General features: G+C 39.0%; 1 protein-coding gene across 2 annotated transcripts in view; it reads right to left on the bottom strand.

The window, feature by feature from the left end:
• The window catches only part of GLDC (glycine decarboxylase), a 93,473-nt gene that overhangs the window by 37,466 nt on the left and 37,306 nt on the right, over positions 1-18,701 (bottom strand). For both annotated transcript variants that reach the window (XM_073228559.1, XM_037019059.2), the window contains exons 9-15: positions 16,645-16,750; positions 15,425-15,564; positions 14,770-14,850; positions 12,723-12,820; positions 12,129-12,213; positions 11,915-11,956; positions 10,793-10,935 (exon numbers count right to left, since the gene is read on the bottom strand). In XM_073228559.1, the coding sequence (XP_073084660.1) occupies positions 10,793-10,935; positions 11,915-11,956; positions 12,129-12,213; positions 12,723-12,820; positions 14,770-14,850; positions 15,425-15,564; positions 16,645-16,750 (695 nt within the window). The remainder of the gene's footprint in view (positions 1-10,792; positions 10,936-11,914; positions 11,957-12,128; positions 12,214-12,722; positions 12,821-14,769; positions 14,851-15,424; positions 15,565-16,644; positions 16,751-18,701) is intronic.

The following is an 18,701-nucleotide window of genomic DNA, read 5'->3' as shown; positions in this document are numbered from 1 at the left end:
GGAAAACAATTCCATTCACCATTGCATCAAAAAGAATAAAATACCTAGGAATAAACCTAACCAAAGAAGTGAAAGACTTATACTCTGAAAACTACAAGTCACTCTTAAGAAAAATTAAAGGGGACACTAATAAATGGAGACTCATCCCATGCTCATGGCTAGGAAGAATTAATATTGTCAAAATGGCCATCCTGCCCAAAGCAATATACAGATTTGATGCAATCCCTCTCAAATTACCAGCAACATTCTTCAATGAATTGGAACAAATAATTCAAAAATTCATATGTAAACACCAAAGACCCCGAATAGCCAAAGCAATCCTGAAAAAGAAGAATAAAGTAGGGGGGATCTCACTCCCCAACTTCAAGCTCTACTACAAAGCCATAGTAATCAAGACAATTTGGTACTGGCACAAGAACAGAGCCACAGACCAGTGGAACAGATTACAGACTCCAGAATTAACCCAAACATATATGGTCAATTAATATTTGATAAAGGAGCCATGGACATACAATGGCAAAATGACAGTCTCTTCAACAGATGGTGCTGGCAAAACTGGACAGTTACATGTAGGAGAATGAAACTGGACCATTGTCTAACCCCATATACAAAGGTAAACTCAAAATGGATCAAAGACCTGAATGTCAGTCATAAAACCATTAAACTCTTGGAAAAAAATATAGGCAAAAACCTCTTAGACATAAACATGAGTGACCTCTTCTTGAACATATCTCCCTGGGCAAGGAAAACAACAGCAAAAATGAGCAAGTGGGACTACATTAAGCTGAAAAGCTTCTGTACAGCGAAAGACACCATCAATAGAACAAAAAGGAACCCTACAGTATGGGAGAATATATTTGAAAATGACAGATCCGATAAAGGCTTGACGTCCAGAATATATAAAGAGCTCACACGCCTCAACAAACAAAAAACAAATAACCCAATTAAAAAATGGGCAGAGGAACTGAACAGACAGTTCTCTAAAACAGAAATACAGATGGCCAACAGACACATGAAAAGATGCTCCACATCGCTAATTATCAGAGAAATGCAAATTAAAACTACAATGAGGTATCACCTCACACCAGTAAGGATAGCTGCCATCCAAAAGACAAACAACAACAAATGTTGGCGAGGCTGTGGAGAAAGGGGAACCCTCCTACACTGCTGGTGGGAATGTAAATTAGTTCAACCACTGTGGAAAGCAGTATGGAGGTTCATCAAAATGCTCAAAACAGACCTACCATTTGACCCAGGAATTCCACTCCTAGGAATTTACCCTAAGAATGCAGCAATCAAGTTTGAGAAAGACAGATGCACCCCTATGTTTATCGCAGCACTATTTACAATAGCCAAGAATTGGAAGCAACCTAAATGTCCATCGGTAGATGAATGGATAAAGAAGATGTGGTACATATACACAATGGAATACTACTCAGCCATCAGAAGTAGAAAAATCCAACCATTTGCAGCAACATGGATGGAGCTGGAGAGTATTATGCTCAGTGAAATAAGCCAAGCAGAGAAAGAGAAATACCAAATGATTTCACTCATCTGAGGAGTATAGGAACAAAGGAAAAACTAAAGGAACAAAACAGCAGCGGAATTACAGAACCCAAAAATGGACTAACAGGTACCAAAGGGAAAGGAACTGGGGAGGATGGGTGGGCAGGGAGGGATAGGGGGGGGGAAGAAGAAGGGGGGTATTAAGATTAGCATGCATGGGGGGGAGGGAGAAAGGGGAGGGTGGGCTGCACAACACAGAGAGGACAAGTAGTGACTCTACAACATTTTGCTAAGCTGATGGACAGTAACCGTAATGTGGTTGTTAGGGGGGGACCTGATATAGGGGAGAGCATAGGAAACATAGTATTCTTCATGTAAGTATAGATGAAAAATTAAAAAAAAAAAAAAAAAGAAAGAAAGAAAGAAAAGGGGGATTACTCCTTGATAGGATAAAACTATTGGTAAATCAAAGATCAATGCATGCTTTAAATATCCTTAATGTTGATCACTTAAAGGGTGTCAGATGATCAGCTATGGAGATACTCTTTTCTGATAATATTCCTTTCTCTTAATAAAAAAAAAAAAAAAAAGCAGTTACTGTGTGCTGACCTCCAGTGAGTTCTGCACAGTGGTATAGAGGGCATGTCAAAGTGTGGGCAAAGGGTCTGTTTGTTTCTATGCAGAAGATCAAGGCCTAGCTTGGATACCCGGAAAATGAACTAAGATACGATATGAGGAGGAGCTTCTGGCATCAGCACTCTCTGGAGGACTTGTGCCGGGGGATGATCATCAAAAAGCCTCCACAGGGATCCGGACGATGCTGAGGTTGTGGCTGCATCCAGCCCACCGTCTCCTGGACTTGCCATAGGAATGAGGAGGGAGATGTCTAGGCTGGCATGTGCATACAGTGAGACAACGAATTTGACTGGATCTGTACTGTTGGAACTCAACCAGGAGTTGGGAGGGGTGCAAGTTGTAGCACTCCAAAATCTCATGACTATAGACTATCTACGGTTAAAAGAACATATGGGATGTGAACAGATCCCAGAAATGGGCTGCTTTAATTTGTCTGATTGTTCAAGTACAGTTGGACAATATCCATCATATCATAGATAAATTTTCACAAATGCCTAGGGTGCCTAAATGGTTTTCTTGGCTTCACTGGAGATGGATGGTAATTATAGATTTGCTTTGTTTATGTCACCGTATACCTATTATGTTAATATGTGTGTGCAAATTAGTTAGTAGTTTAAAACCTATACATACTTAAGGTACTCTACAAGAAGATATGTCAAAGAAATAATCAATCCTCCCATGTTTTCTTCCATATGCTACCTCTATAGCTTTTCTTCTTCCTTCCTAATTACAACCCTTAAATAGAATTCGTGCCTCATATCGAATTTACCGAGTATCATAATTCCTCCAGGTGGTAAAGATACCTCGAGACAAGTGATGGGCATAGAAGCCACAGGGCATAAATCTGCAAAGAAGTAAAAAGCTAACCTTTTCAAACAATATGGCTTCTCTCTCACTTAAACTTTACATTTCCCTGTATGGCCCCAGAAGATGACTGGTTAGCCAGAGACGGGTAAGATTCCTCAAGGGAGGAACAACCTAAGACAGGCACAGTCGCAGGGGGGCCATCAGGTGAGAATTTGGGGATCCACAGAGGTGAGGCTCAGAACCTCACCCCCTCTGCTTTGAGAGAAATCTTCTGCATCCATGGATGTCTTGCTGCCCTTGTCTAGCCTGGATTAATACTTAGTCCATAGGCACACACCTGATCATCTGATCATCTACATTTGCCCTCTTACAGCACTAAACTGTGTTTTCTACCTTTATCTTGCATCTACGTACCACTTCAGCATTTTATTAAAAATAAAAATAATAATAATAATAGAGGGAGAAATGTGGGATCAACATATAAATCAAGTACAAAAATCAAATGAATATTCATATTTGACCTGATTGTTTATAGGTCATAATGCGTGATCAAAACCGAAAGTTTCTGTGATGAATGCCCTTGTACTGTTCACCATGTAAGAATTTATTCACTATGTAAGAATTCGTTTACCATGTAAGAACTTGTTCGTTATGCTTCAGAAGATTGGAGACTGACGAGAATTAGGCTTGAGATGGATTAATGATTGTAAATTGAGCATTGACCCCCCTATATTGAATTTTATTGTTGTTAACAACCATTTGAGCAATAAATATGAGATGCCCTCTCAAAAAAAAAACAAAACAACAAGAACAAAAAAGAATAAAATATAAAAATATGATTGAGAGTTCAAATAAATAATAATAATAATACATTCATGTGATAAAAAAAATTTGCATCATTGAAGAAGGGTATGAAGGGTATGAAGTTTATGATAAAAAAAGAACAAAATACCCTGCTTGTTCTTCCCAGTCTCAGTCTCCAGGAAAACCACCATTACTGATTTCTTGTGATATGTAATGTCCTGATATTGGATATTTTGACATCATACTCCTCTCCTCTAAACCCTTCTTTACTTTAAAAATACCACCAAGTAGTCAGAACAAAAGCGATCCAAGTGAAACATTAGCTAAGAAACTGACATTATAATAAAACTAATCACAGTAAAGTGATCAAAACAGCAACTGTGTCAAAATGACTCCTCAGTTCATGGCAACCTCACAAGGCCACTCCCAAGAAAATAAGGTAAAAAGTGGTGCTGGTTTTTTATATTGCAGGTGGAATAAACAGGATGACCAACCAGTGCACATACTTTGGAAGCAACAGGATTTTAATCTTTCTTTGTTGCATATACCTGAAGTACCCAAACACTGTCTGGATCTCTACTTGCATGAGATTAAAACCCCTTAACATGTCATTCTGGAATGTTCTTACCCATCTGTATCTAATCTGACATAGCTAAATTTTATACTTAACCTTTAAATTTTGGTCAAGAAACCTGGATGGATGGATCCAGCTGTTCTAACCTTTCTGATATCTGAAGAGTCCCTTAACGCAGTGGTTTTCAAACTTGATATCCCCAAACAATAGCATTAGTGTCACCTGGGAATTTGTCAGATATGCAAATTATTGGGTCCCACTCCAGGTGTACTGATCAGAGCTTCTGGGAGTACAACCACTGCTTCAAAGCCTTACAAACTGTAAAAATCAAAATATACTTTTGAGAGTTAAGAAAACTGAGGGAGAGTAGATCCTTCTCCCATTGCTTTATATTTCCCCAAAGATGGCTCCTCTGTCCTTCACCCTTCTCTGTCTTCTTTCTGGCATTCTGAGTGTTTCTTTGGGAAATCAGGCCCTAATCAGAAAGGGTCTCCAATATCTGGCCTCCCAGAGCTCTCTATAGAGGAAGACTCTGAAGGTGCACTAGGAAAGCATAGCATAGATGATCAATGATGTCAGTTATATTAGAGCTAATTAATGACATCAACCATGGACAGCATAGGGAATATAGTCAAAATATTAGAATAAGTTTCTATGTTGACAGATGGTAACTACTTATTGTGGTGAGCATTTTGTAATATACGTAATTGTTGAATCACTATGCTGTACTCCTGAAATTAATATAATATTATATATTATCTATACTTCAATTTTAAAAATGACATCAACCATGAGCTCAGGAAAGGAGAAGAGGGGGATGGCAAATATGAGGTGTTTGGTTCTCCTTGCTGAAAACTTCATGATATCCATGATGGTTGTGACTTAGCCTTCAAGTGCCAGTTTCAAAGTTCATTCCACTAGAAGATATTAATCATCTGATAAACTTCCTGTTTGGTGTTCCTCCAGGGCACCCACTCTCCAATCCAGTGGTGCATTATTAGAATCATTGGGGGAGCTTTTAAAAAACAGTGATGCCTGGACTCCACCCCCAGAGGATTCTATGCAACTAGTTTGGGGGGTGGGGTGGGCTCTCCAAGTAATTCTAATATGCAGCCAGGACTGATTTTCACAGTATAATGGCCAACCCAGCATATCCGCATCACCTGGGAATTTGTTAGAAATCAAATTCAAACTCTCAGGCCCAGGCCCAGGCTTACTGAATCAGAAACTCTGGCAGGGCTTAGGAATTTAACAAGCCCCCAGGTGGTTCACATGCACAATAAAGTTTGAGAGCCCCTAAGACATGTTCACAACTTTGCTTAAGAGGAGTAGATTCTGGGATAGCAACTGCCCGCTCTAACTACATTCAAGATCACAGTTTGCTGTTTTTAAAGATGAAAACTACTTCCTCACACTCTTATAAGCCAATTGAGCTAATAATAATTCCATCTTGTCTCTGACTTTAGATATCTGAGGAAGGTGTTAATTATGTTTCTGTCTGCCTTAAACATTACATCATAAATCTAAGCCACAGTTCCTAGAGTAGATTTGTGATCTGCTGAATGCTTTTAAGAATGTCACAGTGTTACGGGGAACAAGCCTAAGCAGGGCATGCTGAGCACAGTAGGAAATAGAAAGGTAATTAGGTATTATTTGGCTATTTTCTCCACCAAGCTGGAAATGCTCTCTAGGTTCATTGATTGAGCAAATAAATAGAGAAATTGGGACAAACGTCTTGGCATTTTTGTTTCAAGTCTTTTTAACACCTTAGGATCTAATTATCCCAAGAAATAGAAAACCAAGTAAAGGCTTGGCCACATGAACCAAAGATTTCATGCCACAATTTAGCATTATAAAATCTTTTGTTATACATAGTTGAGGGCCACTCCTCAATTTAAGGGGCATTACGATTAGCACATATAATGTAGTGGGGGGCATGGGGAGGGCTGTACAATGCAGAAAAGATAAGTAGTGATTCTATAGCTTCTTACTATGCTGATGGACAGTGACTGTAATGGGGTATGTGGTGGGGATGTGGTGATGGGGGGAGTCTAGTAAACATAATGTTGCTCATGTAATTGTAGATTAATGATACCAAAAAAAAAAAGTTAGCTGAAAAATACCAAGTGTCGGTGATAATGGGTTCTGGGACTGTTCATGCACTGTTAGGAACAGACTGGTGCATCCACTCTGGAAGCCAATCTTCTAATAAATACCTTGTCAAATTAAAAAAAAATCTCAATCAAATCAATAATGTAGCATTCCCTTTCTTGCTTGTAGGAGAGAAACCTACAACATGACTAAGGAGGAAGCCACATTAACAGAGCTTTAGAGGCCTTACGTATTCTGAGTGCTACCCTTTCATTTGAACTGCTGGATTCCCTTTCAGAAAAATTCCACTGAAGAGAAAAGCCCTGTGGCAATCTCTGTCTCAGCAGGAACTATTAGAGAAAGAAAGAATAAAAGATTTCTGTGAGCACAACAGAGAACCACACAGGAGAGAAGACCCTACGGAAGCTCCCCAGCAGCAAAGAGGGGGTGGAGCCATCAAGGCCGCAGGCACCAATGCTCAGGTTCATGTCTGATAACTGCCAGTTTTCCTACTTATATTAGAACTGGAGAGTTATATTTTGAGTCCAACTGAAATTAAATATGATTCTATTCTACAGAGCTCAGCTCCTTTGCCCTTTGTTGAGAGGCTTCCTCACTTTGTGGCTGATTACTGTGCTGCTGCTAAGACTGGTGGTGTGGTTTGCCTCCAGCCCCAAGGCAAGCTCAGAGCCCACTTCATCAAGCCACAGGTTGATGGAGAAAACCTCTGAGATGAGGAGAGCCAGGGTGGAAAGGAACCTGTAAGCATCTTACTGTGTGTTTAATTGTCTCATAATATGCATGTTCCCCACAATAAAAATTACTTCTTTTTGGATTATATAATAATATAGATCATGGTTAAAATAAACTATAAGTAACTTAAAAAGCATATGAACAAAAAGTAAAATCACCTAAAATTCGATCACCTATATTTGAGATAATTATTTAAGTATCTATCCTTTCATATGTCTTTCCACCTATACCTGTGCACAGATGTGTAAAATAGTACGGTAGATACTCAAAATATTAAGCATAGCATTGCCAATAGTTTCACATCTGAATATACACCCAAAAGAATGGAAAGCAGGAACTCAAACAGGTATTTGCACACCAATGTTTATAGCAGCATTATACACAAAAGCCAAAAGGTAGAAACCCAAACATCCAACAAAGGATGAATGGATAAACAAAATGTGGAAAATACATACAATGGAATATTACTCAGACTTAAAAGGAAGGAAATTCTGACACATGCTACAACTTGGATGAATTTTGAAGACATTATGCTAAGTGAAATAAGCCAGACACCAAAGGATAAATATTGTATGACTCTACTTAAATAACATACTTACAGTAGGCTGATTAATAGCAACAGAAAGTAGAATCATGGTTTCCAATGGCTGAGTAAGGGGAAATAAAGAGTTCTTGTTTAATGGGTACAGAACTTCAATTTGGGAAGATGTTCTAGGGATGAATGGTGTTGATGGTTGCACAATAAGGAGAATATACATAATGCCATTGAACTGTACACTTAAAAGTGGTTAAAATGGTAAATTTTATATAATGTATATTTTACCAAAATAAAAAATTATAGAGTTGCAAAATACTACTAATGCTCTTCCTAAAAATTCTCCCATATGTATCTTTCAAATTTCATACAATAACAAAAAAGGAAAGGAAGCATACTAGGTTCAAAATTTTTTGGTAACTAGACTCTAGAACTCTCTAGGCACACTGACCTACTCCAATTACTGAGGTATAAATGAAAACAGGATATGATCCCTTGATGATCACTGAGATTACACCCTCTATTTTATGAGTGAACTTCAGTGAGAATGATATGCAATTAATCCTTCCTCTATGAGAGTAGTCAAGAAGACTTGTGTTTTTTCTTACAATAAATATGAAGCTTACACTATTCCCTGAGACTTGAGTAACAATAAATCATGATGAATTAACCATTAAGTAGTTAGCCCTGTGGTAGACTAATTATATAAGACCTAGAATATAAAATAAATATAAAACCTAGAATTTAATCCACACGCAGAAAGAAAATTAGCACGAATAAACCAAGACAGGGTTATAGCAAGCTAAAAATAGAGTCACTCACATATAGTATTTGTGGTGCATCCCTCCTCTTTACCCCAGACTAAGACATCAGATCTCCTTACCTCACTGAAAGCATGGAACCTGCACTTCCCCCTAACAAAGAATAAGGCATTTCCCATCTGTCACCACAGCCTCCGCTTAGGACCAGAAATATCCCCCATCTAAGCAACTTGGTACACAACTCCTGTCACTCTCAAACTGGCTCTTGGAAATGGGTATTATATATGGGAATCCCTGGAGCTGGAGATGGCATTGCTGCCAGAAACTCCATCCTGATAAAGAGCTCTTTCCCTCCTGCAAGACAGATGGAATACTGAATCTCACTACCAATCACTCCAAGGAGGAGAGTAGGACAGAGAAAGAGCAGCAGTCATACTGAGGAAAACAACAGCGTTAACGTCTAAGACAGTGGTTCTCAAGCTTGCCTGCAAACTGGAATCACCTGGATAGCTTTAAAGACCTACTCATGCCTACATTCCTTTCTTTACCCCTGTCTTTCCCCATCAAAGTTATTCAGTCTGGTTTTTTTTTTAATGAGCATCAGGATTTTTCATAAATGTACCACGTGAGTCTAATTTCCAGCCAGGAATGGGAACCACTGCTTTAGGGGAAGGCAACCTTCCTCATCCTTAGATCAATCTCTAGGACCCTGACTGGGGCCTCAATTTACTGCAAGAGCATTAAGAGTTAAAAATAGTCTTGAAAATTACTCTCCAACATTATACAGAAGGTATGATCATACTTGACCACTAGAGGGCGAAGTGTCTTCATTTTCAACATTCAAAGTATTACTGTCAAGAATTCATTTCAACTCCACCCTTACTTAAAAAAAAAAAAGGTGGGTGGTGGGTGCGTGTTGAATGATGCTGTTTTAACAAAGGTATACCAAAACCAGACTTTCAGGAATGTCGGTTCCTTCCTATCTATGAAAGGAGGATCTGAGTGAGAGGCTATTATTTAAAAAGCTCTCTGTCCTTTCGTTTGCCCTGTGCCCTCTTCCTGAAGGGCTTGTTTTTATAAGGTATATTGTTCTTACAAAGTGTACGGCCTTACTGTGCAACCTATCTTGCCAAACAGGAGGTAAGGATGGATTATATCTGATAAAGATCTGATTATTTTCTGTCTCAGAAGTGAGACAATAAATGTCTCCGTTTTAAAGTCATTTGACTTTTGTATCTTGAAATAGAAATTCTGCATTTCTAACAAGCTCCTGGGTGATGCCAATGCTGAAGATGCTGATGGAGAACCACACTTTGAGTAGCGGCAGGTAGAGAACCTAGGGACAGACAGGCACTTCCTCTTAGATGTTACCCTAAGATGTTAATTCACACCCTGATGTTTATCTATCTACCTATCACCTATCTATTCTCATAAAAGCAGAGAAATCACAAATCCAGGGGATTCCAGATTGACTATATATCAGAATCACTTGGTTGCTTTTAAAAATAAAAATTCTGGAGTCTCAGCTCCTAGAGATTATGATCAGTAGGTCTGAAGTAAGGCCCAAGAATTTGTATTTTTAACAAGGACCTGGGAAATGTTACTAGAGCCCTCTGCTTTTGAAAATCACTGTTCTTCAAAGTTTTTACTTTACAAATGACCAAGGCCAGAGGAGGAAAGGGACCTTTCAAGTCATGACAGAACAAACCAGGATCTAGATTCTTCTGGCCCTAGCAGATTGAGACATTGCTGCTTGATAGGAGTTAACATGTGTACTTGATTCTAATTCTTATGCTATGTCACTGAGGGGTGTAATAACCAGTTTCCTAAGGTGGCCCACAATGAACCATGCCTCTTGACATTCACACCCAGGTGTCATCCCCTTCCATGTTCAATCTGGGCTGGCCCTGTAACTTGCTTTACCAGATAGAATGCTCTGGAAGTGATGCTGTACAACTTTGAAGTCTGGGTCTTAAGAGGTTTCCAGCTTCCACATCTTTCCATCTTGAAACATTCCATTTCGAACCCAATGTCACTCAGTGAGGAAGCGTAAGCAACCATGATAAGAAGTTCACACGGAGAAGAAGCAAGGTCTCGGTCCGTATCCTCCCCTGAGCTCCCAGCCACCAGCCCATCACTAACTTGCCTACAGTATGAACGGGACCACTTTGGGCCTTCTGGCCATTCACCCCAAGGGAAGGGAACTGTCCACTCTACTCTCAGAATGGTACAAAATATAAATTGTTGCTTCAAGCCTCCAAGTTTTGGGGGTGGGTGTTACGCCATAAGAGATAGCTGAAAGAACAGGGGAAGAAATCCCCTTACCTGTTAGGCTGGAAAGAGATTTGGTCATAGCCGGTGAGTTCACACAAATCCTTCTCAAGCTCTCGGAAAAGCTGCTGGTACCCTTGAGCTTGTTCCAGTGGCACAAAGGGATGGATATTTGTAAATTCTTTCCATGTGATAGGCTGTAGAGCAAGAGCAGAGAGAAATTATTCATATAAACATATTGTAATTGTACTAACAATCCTAACTTTAATGATTACAGCACTAGCTAACACAAAGAGTGCCTACTATGTGCCAGGCATTCCTCTAAGTTCTTTAAATATACTAATTTGTTTAATCTCACCACAATCTTATGAGCTAGGTACTACTACTATCTATACTTTACAAATGAGTCACAAAGTCCCGGAAAGGGAACTTACACAAAAATAAAACCTTTTTCTATCTTTTCAGGAATAAAAAGCCCTGAAAATGGATTTGTCATATATCCATTAAACCCAATGAGTTGTTTCATGTATGGCTTAGTCAAAGTTCTACACAGCACATATGTTATTTTCTCTCCATTAACCAGAACGAGACACAAACATTAAAAAGATGGGGAAAACCCTTTCTGTCACAATATAAAATGATTTCCTTTGTCTGATAGTGTTTGTCACATCAGAACAATCCTACAGAAAAAGAGGAAAGCTTTGCTAGCATGGATTCTGGCCTAGTAGAGATACTTACCAACTACAACAGCAGGTTATACAAATCTTCTGTTGATGCAAGAAATAAATAAAAATCTTAAATCTCTACCCTCTGGCACTGTGAATGAAATTCTATAAGAAGGCTTAATAAGGTTCTAAATTTTACAGGAATTTAACAACTACAAGTTGATAAAAAATGAAAGCTTTCATCATGGCAGGTTCTAAAAAGGGGGTGAGGGCAGCAGGAATATGAAGGCACAAATACAATACATTAATTTCTTTTAATTAAAAAAGAAAGAAATTTACTCATAAATTTAAATGATCCATTTGTGATAAAATTAGTTTCTCCCAAGATTATTGAATAGCAAGGTGAAGGATTATTGAAGTAGTTACTAAGTCCCATAGTTTTCTCTATTTGCTTATGAACAAGCTAGAATACTGACCCTACTAAATTCCTTAATAGAAACAACCTACTTACTGTGAGTTCAGATGAACTGTTGAGCTTCATGGTGCAGGACCCCTTTAAGAAGCACATCCAAAATGTACCACATTAGTAATTTCCTATGGCCATCTGATTGGCCCTCCCATCTCCCTGTATGGCCATCCCTTCATCCCTTTTGCAACATATTAGATGTGGCTCAAAGAGGTGGGATCAGCGTGGGGTTGGCACTAGAAATAAAGGTAACAATTACCAGAGGAATCATGCTGTGAACAAGGGAAATGTCTTTGTTTTCTAATTTCTTCATATATCGAACAATATTTGTTTCTGAGTGATAGCTGTGAACAGAAAACACAGGATTCAGGACACTATAATGAGATATGAGTCCACATACACCCTCCTGCATGATAAGGCACACTCAGATTTCCTTCCAAATACAGATCAAACTGGGCCGTAGGCAACATGCCAGCAAAGCATTGGGGGAAGGACGTGGAGCTGCTTGAACCTCAGAGGATGCACTGGAACAAGCAGCTGCCTGTGGGCATGAGAGGAAGGTAGAGAGAAAGGGAGTGTTGAATTCCTGGGTGTGAAATTGAGCCTGGCCACTGTGCATCCGGTCCCCTCCTCCTGACAGGCCGGGTTAGCCGTTACAGTGCCGAGGGAGCAGAGCACCAGGAGGAGCTTTGCAGGAATCAGGAATGAGAGATCCTACAGCGGCGATGATTTATTAGTGAGCCTCAGCTGAGCCACAATAACCCAAGCCACCTCGCAGCTGGAGTCAGAAGCCACTCTTCACTGCGCTCCCAAGCCACTGTGCCTAGGCCATCGCCACAAAGGCCGCACAAACCTGTTGAACACTTGATGTGTGAGGAACGGGCTAGTTCTCCTGAAGGCGGTCCCTGGAATACCTCTCAGTTCCTCACCCATGCTTTCAGCAACCAGCTCCTGCATGGAGAGAGGACAGAAACTAAAGAGCAGGAAATGTGCCTTGAAGCATGAATGGACATCATGTATTTTGGCAGAGCACCAGAAATCTCCTACCACCTCGGCCTGCCCCCAGTGTCCGGCATGGTGCAGTGGCAGGCGTGATGGGTCATGAATTATGGCAATTCTCCAGAGCACTGTTTTTAACTCTTGTTGACCTTTGTCACAGGAAATGAGGAAAAACATACAATTTTTACAGCCAAAAAGAACATCTCTTGTGTGTTCCTTGAGTAATGAAGCAATTTCCAGTAAATTAAGGGGCTATCAAAAAAGTTACTATGATAACACTCAAGTAAGAATTCTCACTTGACACTGCTTTTATCTTTGAGAACTATTCTAAGAAAATACATGTGCCAAGACCATTAAAAAGGACAGTCTCTTCACCAAATGGTGCTGAGAAAACTGGTTATCTGCACGCAGAAGAATGAAGTATGCCCCTTGTCTTACACCATATACAAAAACTAACTTGAAATGTATTAAGGACCTAAATTTAAAAGGTAAGACTATAAAACTCTTGGAACAAAACATAGGGGAAATCCACATGACCTTGGGTTTGGCAGGGTTTCTTAAATATGACACCAAAAATATGAGCAATAAGAAGAAATATAAAGTGGACTTCACTAAAATTAAAAACGTTCGTACATCAAAGGATACTATCAAGAGAGTTAAGAGATAGCACACAGAATAGGAGAAAATATTTGCATATCATATATCTCATAAGGGTTTCATATCCAAAATATATAAATACATGGCTTACTCTTCATTCTGCCCTAGGTTGAAAATATGACCACCTAGAGCCCTCAATGGGTGGTCCATAAATATTCCTCCCATGTATGGAACAAATACCTGTGATTAAATTTAATGCAAAGCAACTAGAGGAAAGTTGCTTAGTCAATGCTGTTTATTAATTACAATTTTAAAAAGAACAGCATACTTCTTTGAAGTGAATACCAGATACATTTATTATCTAGTACTGAAGTGCTCACTCAAAGAGGACACAGATAACTAGAACAGCACTGTTCAACACTCTAGAACCTATTTCCACTTCTATGATAAATGCTTTCTTTCAAAGATTCATTCAACAAATATTTATTGAGTGGTGACTATGTATCAGATAGTGTACAGTGTTGTGATTAGCACCTGGCCACAGGTCTAGGTAGCTACTCACCCTTCTTCTCTATCACTTGCATTCCATGGAATCATAATTTTTATCTTAACATGTCCGTATTTCATTGTTTTAGAAACCAACTCAGTCACACTGAACTGCTTCTAGTTCTCAATGTAATCCCACTCCTCCAATTCTTCATGGCTGCTTTTTCCCAGTGTCTGGAACACCTCTGGCCTCATCCTTCTTCTCCTCAGCTGTGCCACCTTACTCTGCATAACCCCTACTCACGTTCAGATGCCAGTGAACAATGCTCTGTGCCAATAGAGCATCTTCAAACACCACCTATCATATCACCTGGATTGCAGTCTTGTGCATATTTGACCCCCATTCGTCTATAAGCTCTGTGAGGGCAGGAATCATGTCTGATTCACCATTATCCTCAGGACTCAGCATAGGACCTGGCACACATTAGGTTTTTAATAAGTGTTACATGAGTGAATACCATAATTTTCCCAGAATCAAGAAAACCAAGATGCCAGTGCCACAAATCTTATTAGGGACAGTTTCAACTAAATACCGTTTACAATTCTTTGAACTAACCTGCCTGCGTGGTCCTGGCTAGGGCCCAACAGTGAGCTCCACCTATCATTAGTCACGGGGACAACAGCATAATTTTAAAAGCAAGAAATCCATTGTCATACCTGGGCTCCTTCTCTGACACTAAGGCTCAAAGGAGGCAAAGCCATCTTTGACACCACCTCAAATAGTCATTATGAGAAATGCATCTTTTTCTTATACTTACTGCAGATGACTCACAGCCAAAGACCCACAACAAGTCATCCAGATCTTTTTCATTGACTGTTTCATCCAGAGAAATACCAAGCTACAGAAATGAAAACAAAAGGGAAGGAATCAAAAGTAAAAACACCAAGACCAGTGGAGAAACTCCAAGAAAGGTTAAAGGAGCAAAGGTGCTGGACAAAACTCCTCACTGTTCCAGCTTACCAGGAACCATTATATCCAACTTGGCCTTTAGGTATAGGTGACTAGACCAGCCCCAGATGTCACAAGGTTTAGAACTTTATAAGCCACATCTGGACAGTTTGATGGCTATAGGACACACCTGTTGGTAATAGAGATGTTTGCCCTTCTCTTTCCTTATCTTAATCACTTATCATAGACTTTCCTTCAACAGTCAGATGGTAAGCAGAGGAGTACTATGAGTAAAATATGTGCCTAAGCACCATACACAAAAATGCACTCTTAAGGATAGTTAAGAATGAATTATTTTTGTTTGAAACTGTCACAACATTTCAAGTTGGAAATGAAAATTGCTTACACAAAACAGATTGTGCCCCAAATTCCAATATTATGTATTGTTTAATAAAGAGGAAAGTTTCTAGTGAGAAAAGTCATAAGAACTTAAACAATTTTTAGGAACTGGAAGTTTGATTTACTGTGCCATCCTCGAAGAGCCGGAAATTGATCTGCTGCTGCGTGGCCCTGCCCAAGACCTCCTTTACTGAGCAGCCACACTGAATCTTCAAGGTGTCGAAGAACAAGTCATGCTGGAGTTGATGCCCTGCTCGCTTGAGACCTAGACAAGATAGGCGAGCCACCAGTCTCCAACACAGAAACCTGCTCCTCCTCCAACGACATTTCAGAGAAATGAGGTAAATTCTAACTATTGTCTGTTTCACTGGTTCTAACCATTGTTTTGGTGGCTGCTTTCTTAAAAAGTAACTGTTTATTGCTATGCTATAGAAAACGGTGAAATACATATAAAAAAGGAAGAAATATCACTAGTCACCATCAAAAATAACTGCTGGTTATGTTTTAGTGTATATTCCTCTAGAAGTGATGTGTGTGTATGTGTGTGTATGATCACATATACCTATTTCTTTATATTTAAAAAAAATTTTAATATAGCATGAATATTTTGCTTTTCTACATAGCAAAATCCATATCATTATTTTTAATGGGTATATAATATTCAAACACATGCATATAACACAATTTAATCATTTATTATTGGACATTTAGGCTGTTTCCAAGATTGTGCTATTGTAAACAATGTTTCAATGGTCATCCTTTATATCCTAATCTAATGATTTCCTTTAGGAACACTTCCAGAAGTAGAATTTCTGGTTCAAACTGTAGGCACATTTTAAAAACTTTTTTACATACTGCTTAAGTGCCCTTATATAAGTCATATCAATGTCAGCATTATTTTTAATATTTGACAATGTAATGAGAAATACTATTGTTTCAATTTACATTTCTTTGACTAGTAGGTTGAAATGATATATGTTCATTAGCCATTTGCTTTAAAACATTATATATATGTATTATGTTATAGTATATAATGTATCTTATATAACTACATAATTTGTGCATTTATTGATTTATTTATTTTAAAATTACATTTAATGATGCCTTTTGCCAATTTTCCTCTCCGAGTGTTCATCCTTCTTGTTTATGGGGTGGGGGAAAGGGGTAAGAGCTCTCTATATTAAAAATATTAACAGTCTATCACAGATGTTGAAAATATTCTTCCCAGTTACTTGGTTTTTAATTTTGCATATAGTATTGGACATGCAGTTAAGTTTTCACCTTGACTCATTCAAGTTAATCAGTTTTGTCATACTCAGAAGTTTTAAAACGATAAGGGACTCACCTTCAGACAAAATCAAAGTGGCGTTATGCACCCTTCTAGCAATGTGCTCCAGCCCACAGGACCCATGGTAGACTGCAAACATGGCAGCCATATTTGCCAAGAGAGCCTAAAACAACAAAGAGCGTTTAAAGAATCATGTTCACCAATGTGATGGAAGACAATTACTGGGAGGGAATATTTTTTTGACTTGAGATGCCAAAATTGAAAACAGGAACCAGCAAAATGGTCAAGTTTCCTGCATTCTCCACAGTATGGGGATGGGGATGTATAAATACTGGGAACCATTCATAACCTGCCTGACTACCTGAGGGGCAAACACACCATCCAGGACACCCTGGAGTCAGAATAATAAAACTTCAAATTTGACCGTGATAAAGGGGTCCTATCCATGCAACATAATCATGTCACCCATAAGGGGGAGATCAGACTATCATCAGACATCATGAAGCCAGTATCTAATGTTGGAAGACAATGGAGCCACAAAGGCCTCAGGGGGGAAAAAAGGCAAGGCTTTCCCCCAAATAAATTTTACACTCAAATAGCACTTCAAGGATAAAAGCAACAGTCAAATTTCAAACACACAAGAACTCAGGGAATACAGTTCTCCTGAGATCTTAAATAAAGCACTGGAAGTTGAATTTCAGTCAACCAAGAGATGAATGGAGAATCTGTGGCAAAGGACTACTGAAGATGGAAATGTAAGACTCAAGGGGAAAGAACCAAAATGAGTTGGCAGGAGATTCTAGAAAGAGAAAACCAGAACCTGCTGCTTATTCTCTGCTGACAGCAAGGTCAGTATCTCAGGTAAAGATATCTCTCTGTGAAGGTTTCACAGAAATATTTACAGGATGCTCTGGAAGCCTCTTACCACAACATCTTTGTGGAGTTTGGTTCATGTCCCTTTTTAATCTTGAGATGATAGTTTCCACAAATGGGGAGAGGTACAAAATCATTTTTAAAAATCTTAGAGAGGCAGCTGCTTCTGGTTTTCAGACAGCCCACTCTCCTGTATCAAGATCACACTTTTCGCTTTAACCAAATAAAGTCCTTGCTTTTTCTTACTAAAAAAAAAATCTTAAAGAGGCATAAAAGCAAAACATCAAAGAAGTTTAGAGAAACAGAAACCAAGAAAAGTCAAAATCCTTGGATAATTTGGACGAACAATATCATCAGGATACTTAAAGAAAGTAATCAAAAGCTAATGATGAAAAGATGCCCCAAATCAGTAGTTATTAGGAAAATACAAATCAAACCACAAGGAAGTATCACTTCAAACCCACTAAGATGGCTATAACCAAAAAAATGGGCAATAACAAGTAGTAGTGAAGTGCAGAGAGATTAGAACCCTCATACACTGGGGGTGGGGATATAAAACAGTGTACTTTACTGTGGAAATAGCATGGAAGTTCCTCAAAATATTAATTACAGATTTACAGTATGACCCAGCAGTTCTACTCCTAGGTGTATACCTGAGAGAGCTAAAAACGTATGACCCCACAAAAACTTATATATGACTATGCATAGCAGCTTTCTTCAAAATACCCAAAAGTGGAAATAATATCCATCAATTGATGAATGGATAAACAAAATGTGGTATGTCCAATAATTTCATGTTTACAAAGAGAATGACATTGGAGTTATGAGCAACTCTTTTACGCAACCAATTATGAAAAGGAACACATGGAATGAAATAGACAAGGAAGAGTCAGAAGATCTCCAGAATGAGAAGATTAAAACCAAAGGCAACATCACATTGATAATTGCTGAAAAAGCAATTTGGTTTTACAAACCAAGTTAAATGATGAAATATCATCCATTGCCTCCTTGGAAAGGCTTTCTAAAAGCTGCTGGTGGTGCTTTGAGCCAACGCCCTAAAAGGGAAGAGCACTGCACTGCCCACCGAGGTCTCTGTGAGATCTCTTTCCCTGGCCCTGAATAGAAAAATGGATGTAGAATGAACTGTGTGCTGAGGAACAGTTTCCCACCTGATCCTAGAAGCTGGATGATCTCAGAAAACACTACTCCCTCTGACCTGAGCCCTTAGGCAACTTCCAGGA

The sequence above is a fragment of the Manis javanica genome, chromosome 2 (genome assembly GCF_040802235.1).
Source record: "Manis javanica isolate MJ-LG chromosome 2, MJ_LKY, whole genome shotgun sequence".
Lineage (NCBI taxonomy): Eukaryota > Metazoa > Chordata > Mammalia > Pholidota > Manidae > Manis > Manis javanica.
Note: the sequence above shows the minus strand (reverse complement) of the source record. Positions and strands in the feature narration are given on the sequence as shown.